We start from the raw sequence: 6961 nt of genomic DNA, 5'->3' as shown, positions 1-6961 counted from the left end.
TTGGGGGATGGGTGGGGGGTCTCAGGGGGTCTCAGAGAGGAAGAGGAGGGTCTCAGGTCACCCCCAGTTCATTTCCTTCTCCCCCGGCTCCAGGGGCAGAACTTTTGCCACCACCCCGGTGCCGATGGGGGATGGGAATCCTGGGATGGGTGGGGGATGGGTGGGGGGTCTCAGAGGATGGGTGGGGGGTCTCAGAGAGGAGGAAGATGAGGGTCTCAGGTCACCCCCAGTTCATTTCCTTCTCCCCCGGTTCCAGGGGCAGAACTTTCGCCACCACCCCGGTGCCGATGGTTCGGGTCCCGTCCCGGAGGGTGAAACGTTGGCCCCGCTCCAGAACCATCGGCTGCCTCAGCAACAACGTCAGAGCAGCATCTTCACCCGGCATCACCAGATCCTGAATGAGAAACAACCCCAGAGATCAGATCCTGACCCATAGATCCCATCCTGCCCCATAGATCCCACAGATCCCATCCTGCCCCACTCCAGAACCATCGGCTGCCTCAGGAGCAGCGTGAGGGCAGCGTCTGCACCCGGCATCACCAGATCCTGAATGAGAAACCAGACCCACAGATCTCATCCTGACCCATAGATCCCATCCTGACCCATAGATCTGCCCCATAGATTCCATACATCCCACCCTGCCCCGCTCCAGAACCATCGGCTGCCTCAGGAGCAGCGTGAGAGCGGCGTCTTCACCCGGCATCACCAGATCCTGAACCAGAAACAACCCCATAGATCACATCCTGCCCCATAGATTCCATCCTGCCCCATAGATTCCATCCTGCCCCATAGATCCCACAGATCCCACCCTGCCCCCGCTCCAGAACCATCGGCTGCCTCAGCAACAGCGTCAGAGCAGCATCTTCACCCGGCATCACCAGATCCTGAATGAGAAACCAGACCCACAGATCTCATCCTGACCCATAGATCACATCCTGCCCCATAGATCCCATCCTGACCCATAGATCTGCCCCATAGATCCCACAGATCCCACCCTGCCCCACTCCACAACCATCGGCTGCCTCAGGAGCAGCGTCAGAGCGGCGTCTTCACCCGGCATCACCAGATCCTGAACCAGAAACAACCCCAGAGATCAGATCCTGACCCATAGATTCCATCCTGACCCATAGATTCCATACATCCCACCCTGCCCCGCTCCACAACCATCGGCTGCCTCAGGAGCAGCGTCAGAGCGGCGTCTGTACCCGGCATCACCAGATCCTGACCCACAGATCAGATCCTGACCCATAGCTCTGCCCCATAGATCCCATCCTGCCCCATAGATCCCATAGATCATCACATCCTGCCCCACGGATCCCACCCTGCCCCCGTTCCAGAACCATCGGCTGCCTCAGGAGGAGAAGGATCAGGGCGGCGTCTGTCCCCATAGATCCTCCCCAGCCCCATAGATCCCTCCCCAGCTCCCCAGCCCCATAGATCCCAGCCCCTCAGATCCCCCCCAGCCCCACAGATCCCTCTCAGCCCCACAGATCCCCCCCAGCCCCATAGATCTGCCCCACACCTTTCCGGGGGGCAGCAGGACCCTGCAGGCGATGTCCCCACAGATCCTCCCCAGCCCCATAGATCCCATCCCAGCCCCATAGATCCCAGCCCCACAGATCCTCCCCAGCCCCACAGATTTCTCCCCACACCTTTCCGGGGGGCAGCAGGACCCTGCAGGCGATGTCCCCACAGATCCTCCCCAGCCCCACAGATCCTCCCCAGCCCCATAGATCCTCCCCAGCCCCATAGATCCCTCCCCAGCTCCTCAGCCCCATAGATCTGCCCCATAGATCCCCCCAGCCCCATAGATCTGCCCCACAGATCCCCCCCAGCCCCATAGATCTGCCCCACACCTTTCCGGGGGGCAGCAGGACCCTGCAGGCGATGTCCCCACAGATCCCCCCTAGCCCCATAGATCCCCTCCAGCCCCATAGATCCCTCCCCAGCTTCCCAGCCCCATAGATCTGCCCCACAGATCCCCCCCAGCCCCATAGATCTGCCCCACACCTTTCCGGGGGGCAGCAGGACCCTGCAGGCGATGTCCCAGGTGTGCGAGAACATCACGGGCGAGTAATGGGACACGAAGGGTTTGTGACGCCCCCCCTCGTGTGGGGCCAGCACGTAAACCTGGGGGGAAAGAGAGATGTGGGTCTGCCCCATAGCATCGCATCCTGCCCCATAGCATCATATCCTGCCCCATAGCATCACATCCTGCCCCATAGCATCACATCCTGCCCCATAGCATCGCATCCTGCCCCACATCCTGCCCCACAGCATCCCCATCCTGCCCCACATCCCTCCCTCGTGTGGGGCCAGCACGTAAACCTGGGGGGGAAGAGAGATGTGGGTCTGCCCCATAGCATCACATCCTGCCCCATAGCATCACATCCTGCCCCATAGCATCACATCCTACCCCAAATCCTGCCCCACATCCCTCATCCTGCCCCACATCCCTCCCTCGTGTGGGGCCAGCACATAAACCTGGGGGGGAAAGAGAAATGTGGGTGTGCCCCATAGCATCACATTCTGCCCCACAGCATCATATCCTGCCCCATAGCATCACATCCTGCCCCATATCCCCCATCCTGCCCCACATCATCCTCATCCTGCCCCACATCCCTCCCTCGTGGGGGGCCAGCACGTAAACCTGGGGGGAAAAAGAGAGATGTGGGTCTGCCCCATAGCATCACATCCTGCCCCACATCCTGCCCCACATCATCCCCATCCTGCCCCACATCTCCCCCTCGTGTGGGGCCAGCACGTAAACCTGGGGGGGAAAGAGAGATGTGGGTCTGCCCCATAGCATCACATCCTGCCCCATATCCCCCATCCTGCCCCACATTCCCCATCCTGCCCCACATCCCTCCCTCGTGTGGGGCCAGCACGTAAACCTGGGGGGGAAAGAGAGATGTGGGTCTGCCCCATAGCATCACATCCTGCCCCATAGCATCATATCCTGCCCCATAGCATCACATCCTGCCCCACACCCTGCCCTACATCCCCCATCCTGCCCCACATCCCCCCCTCGTGTGGGGCCACCAAGTAAACCTGGGGGGGAAAGAGAGATGTGGGTCTGCCCCATAGCATCACATCCTGCCCCATATCCCCCATCCTGCCCCATAGCATCACATCCTGCCCCACATCCCCCATCCTGCCCCATAGCATCACATCCTGCCCCATAGCATCATATCCTGCCCCACATCATCCCCATCCTGCCCCACATCTCCCCCTCGTGTGGGGCCAGCACGTAAACCTGGGGGAGAGGAGAGATGTGGGTCTGCCCCATAGCATCACATCCTGCCCCACACCTGCCCCACACCTGCCCATCCCCCATCCTGCCCCACATCCTGCCCCACACCCACCTGCGCCTCCACCCCTGCCCCACACCTGCCCATCCCCCATCCTGCCCCACACTTGCCCCACACCCACCTGTGCCTCCACCCCTGCCCCACACCTGCCCATCCCCCATCCTGCCCCACATCCTGCCCCACACCTGCCCCACATCCTGCCCCACATCCTGCCCCACCCCTGCCCCACACCTGCCCCACACCCACCTGCGCCTCCACCCCTGCCCCACACCTGCCCCACATCCTGCCCCACACCCACCTGCGCCTCCACCCCTGCCCCACACCTGCCCATCCCCCATCCTGCCCCACATCCTGCCCCACACCTGCCCCACACCTGCCCATCTCCCATCCTGCCCCACACCTGCCCCACATCCTGCCCCACACCTGCCCCACACCTGCCCATCCCCCATCCTGCCCCACATCCTGCCCCACACCTGCCCCACATCCTGCCCCACATCCTGCCCCACACCCACCTGCGCCTCCACCTTCTGCTGGGGCTGCAGCGTCCCCGGCTGGGCCATCACCATCCCCCGCCTCAGATCCTCGCGCTTCAGCCCCCGCAGCAGCGCCCCGAGATTGTCCCCGGCCTCGGCCACCTCCAGGCTCTTGTGGAACATCTCGATACCTGTGGGGCACAGTGTGGGGCTGGGTTTGGTTGTGGGGCTGGATGTGGGGCTGGATGTGGGGCTGGGTGTGGGGCTGGGTTTGGGGTTCTGTGGGGCTGGGTTTGGGTGTGGGGCTGGGTTTGGGTTTGGGGCTGGGTTTGTGTCCCCGGCCTCGGCCACCTCCAGGCTCTTGTGGAACATCTCAATACCTGGGGGATGTGTGGGGCACAGTGTGGGGCACAGTGTGGGGCTGGGTGTGGGGTTCTATGGGGCTGGATGTGGGGCTGGGTTTGGGTGTGGGGCTGGGTTTGGGTTTGGGGCACCCCGAGATTGTCCCCGGCCTCGGCCACCTCCAGGCTCTTGTGGAACATCTCGATACCTGTGGGGCAGGGTTCAGGTGTGGGGCACAGTGTGGGGTGTGTGGGGCTCTGTGGGGCTGGGCTTGGGGTTCTGTGGGTCACTCAGTGGTCACTCAGTGGTCACTCAGGGGTCACTCAGGGGTCACCCAGAGGCCAGAGGTCACTCAGGGGTCACTCAGTGGTCACTCAGAGGTCACTCAGAGGTCAGAGGTCACTCAGAGGTCACTCAGGGGTCACAGGTCACTCACTGGTCACTCAGGGGTCACTCACTGGTCACTCGGGTCACTCAGTGGTCACTCAGAGATCATTGGTCACTCTGGTCAGTGAGTTCAGTGGTCACTCAGAGGTCAGAGGTCACTCAGGGGTCACTCAGTGGTCACTCAGTGGTCACTCATTGGTCACTCGGGTCACTCAGAGGTCAAGGGTCACTCACCGGTCACCACTGACCGCAGCTGGCGGCCGTAGCACCGTTCACTCATTGGTCACTCAGGGGTCAGAGATCACTCAGTGGTCACTCAGTGGTCACTCAGTGGTCACTCATTGGTCACTCAGAGGTCAGGGGTCACTCATTGGTCACTCAGGGGTCACTGTGGTCACTCATTGGTCACTCATTGGTCACTCAGGGGTCACTCAGGGGTCAGAGGTCACTCAGGGGTCACTCAGGGGTCAGTGGTCACTCAGTGGTCACTCACTGGTCACCACTGACCACAGCTGGCGGCCATAGCACCGTTCACTCAGGGGTCACTCAGAGGTCAGAGGTCACTCAGAGGTCACTCAGTGGTCACTCAGGGGTCACTCAGGGGTCACTTGGTCACTCAGGGGTCACTCAGAGATCAAGGGTCACTCAGAGATCACTCAGAGGTCACTCAGGGGTCACTCAGAGGTCAGGGGTCAGAGGTCACTCATTGGTCACTCAGGGGTCACTGTGGTCACTCACTGGTCACTCAGTGGTCACTCACCGGTCACCACTGACCGCAGCTGGCGGCCGTAGCACCGTTCACTCAGGGGTCACTCAGGGGTCACTCAGAGGTCAGGGGTCACTCAGGGGTCACTCAGGGGTCACTCAGGGTCACTCAGGGGTCATTCAGAGGTCACCCAGAGGTCAGAGATCACTCAGAGGTCAGGGGTCACTCATTGGTCACTCAGGGGTCACTCAGAGGTCACTCATTGGTCACTCAGAGGTCAGGGGTCACTCATTGGTCACTCAGGGGTCAGAGGTCACTCAGTGGTCACTCAGAGGTCAGTGGTCACTCAGTGGTCACTCAGTGGTCACTCAGGGGTCAGTGGTCACTCACTGGTCACTCAGTGGTCACTCACCGGTCACCACTGACCGCAGCTGGCAGCCGTAGCACCGTTCACTCAGGGGTCACTCAGGGGTCACTCAGGGGTCAGAGGTCACTGTGGTCACTCAGAGGTCACTCAGGGGTCACTCAGGGGTCACTCAGAGGTCAGAGATCACTCAGTGGTCACTCAGGGTCACTCAGCGGTCACTCAGAGGTCACTCAGGGGTCACTCAGGGGTCACCCAGAGGTCAGAGGTCACTCAGGGGTCACTGGTCACTCATTGGTCACTCACCGGTCACCACTGACCGCAGCTGGCGGCCGTAGCCCAGCAGCTCCACCTCGTCCCCTTTCCGGAGAGTTCCGCGCTCCAGAGTCCCCGTGACCACCGTGCCACGCCCTGACAGGTGAGAGACAGGTAACAGGTGTGTACAGGTGAGATACACGTATGTACAGGTGTGTACAGGTGTGTACAGGTATGTACAGGTGTGTACAGGTGAGATACATGTATGTACAGGTGTGTACAGGTGTGTCACAGGTGTGTACAGGTGTGTACAGGTGTGTACAGGTGAGCTTCAGAGTCCCCGTGACCACCGTGCCACGCCCTGACAGGTGAGAGATACAGGTGTGTACAGGTGAGATACACGTATGTACATGTATGTACAGGTGTGTACAGGTGTGTACAGGTATGTACAGGTGTGTTCAGGTGTGTACAGGTGTGTTACAGGTATGTACAGGTGTGTACAGGTGTGTACAGGTGTGTACAGGTATGTACAGGTGTGTTCAGGTGTGTACAGGTGTGTTACAGGTATGTACAGGTGTGTACAGGTGTGTACAGGTGCGTACAGGTGTGTACAGGTGTGACACAGGTGTGATGATGATGATGTACAGGTGTGATAACGATGCAGTACAGGTGTGTACAGGTGTGATGATGATGATGTCAGGTGTGTACAGGTGTGTACAGGTGTGCAGTTACCTGGGATGGTGTGCACAGCCTCGATGGGCAGCAGGCAGGGTCGCTGCAGGTGTGACACAGGTGTGATGATGATGATGTACAGGTGTGATAACGATGCAGTACAGGTGTGTACAGGTGTGTACAGGTGTGTACAGGTGTGTACAGGTGTGTTTACCTGGGATGGTGTGCACAGCCTCGATGGGCAGCAGGCAGGGTCGCTGCAGGTGTGACACAGGTGTGATGATGATGACGTACAGGTGTGACAGGTGTATCCCAGGTGTGATGATGATGATGATGATGATGGTTACCTGTCTCAGGTGTGTTTACCTGGGATGGTGTGCACAGCCTCGATGGGCAGCAGGCAGGGTCGCTGCAGGTGTGACACAGGTGTGACGATGATGATGTCAGGGTG

The 6961-nt window shown here is 60.3% G+C and overlaps 1 protein-coding gene and 1 long non-coding RNA gene across 2 annotated transcripts in view; one reads left to right on the top strand and one right to left on the bottom strand.

The window, feature by feature from the left end:
- Window positions 1-160: 160 nt before the first annotated feature.
- The window catches only part of TUFM (Tu translation elongation factor, mitochondrial), a 29140-nt gene continuing 22339 nt past the window's right edge, over window positions 161-6961 (bottom strand). The window contains exons 8-11 of the mRNA XM_058860915.1: window positions 5890-5994; window positions 3824-3975; window positions 2011-2130; window positions 161-394 (exon numbers count right to left, since the gene is read on the bottom strand). Of these exons, the coding sequence (XP_058716898.1) occupies window positions 221-394; window positions 2011-2130; window positions 3824-3975; window positions 5890-5994 (551 nt within the window). The 3' untranslated portion in view covers window positions 161-220. The remainder of the gene's footprint in view (window positions 395-2010; window positions 2131-3823; window positions 3976-5889; window positions 5995-6961) is intronic.
- On the top strand, window positions 4884-5865 carry LOC131590652 (uncharacterized). Its single transcript, XR_009280186.1, has 3 exons — window positions 4884-4983; window positions 5496-5579; window positions 5778-5865. It is a non-coding gene; the product is annotated as an uncharacterized LOC131590652 (long non-coding RNA).

The sequence above is a fragment of the Poecile atricapillus genome, chromosome 34, assembly GCF_030490865.1.
Source record: "Poecile atricapillus isolate bPoeAtr1 chromosome 34, bPoeAtr1.hap1, whole genome shotgun sequence".
In the NCBI taxonomy this organism is placed as follows: domain Eukaryota; kingdom Metazoa; phylum Chordata; class Aves; order Passeriformes; family Paridae; genus Poecile; species Poecile atricapillus.
Note: the sequence above shows the minus strand (reverse complement) of the source record. Positions and strands in the feature narration are given on the sequence as shown.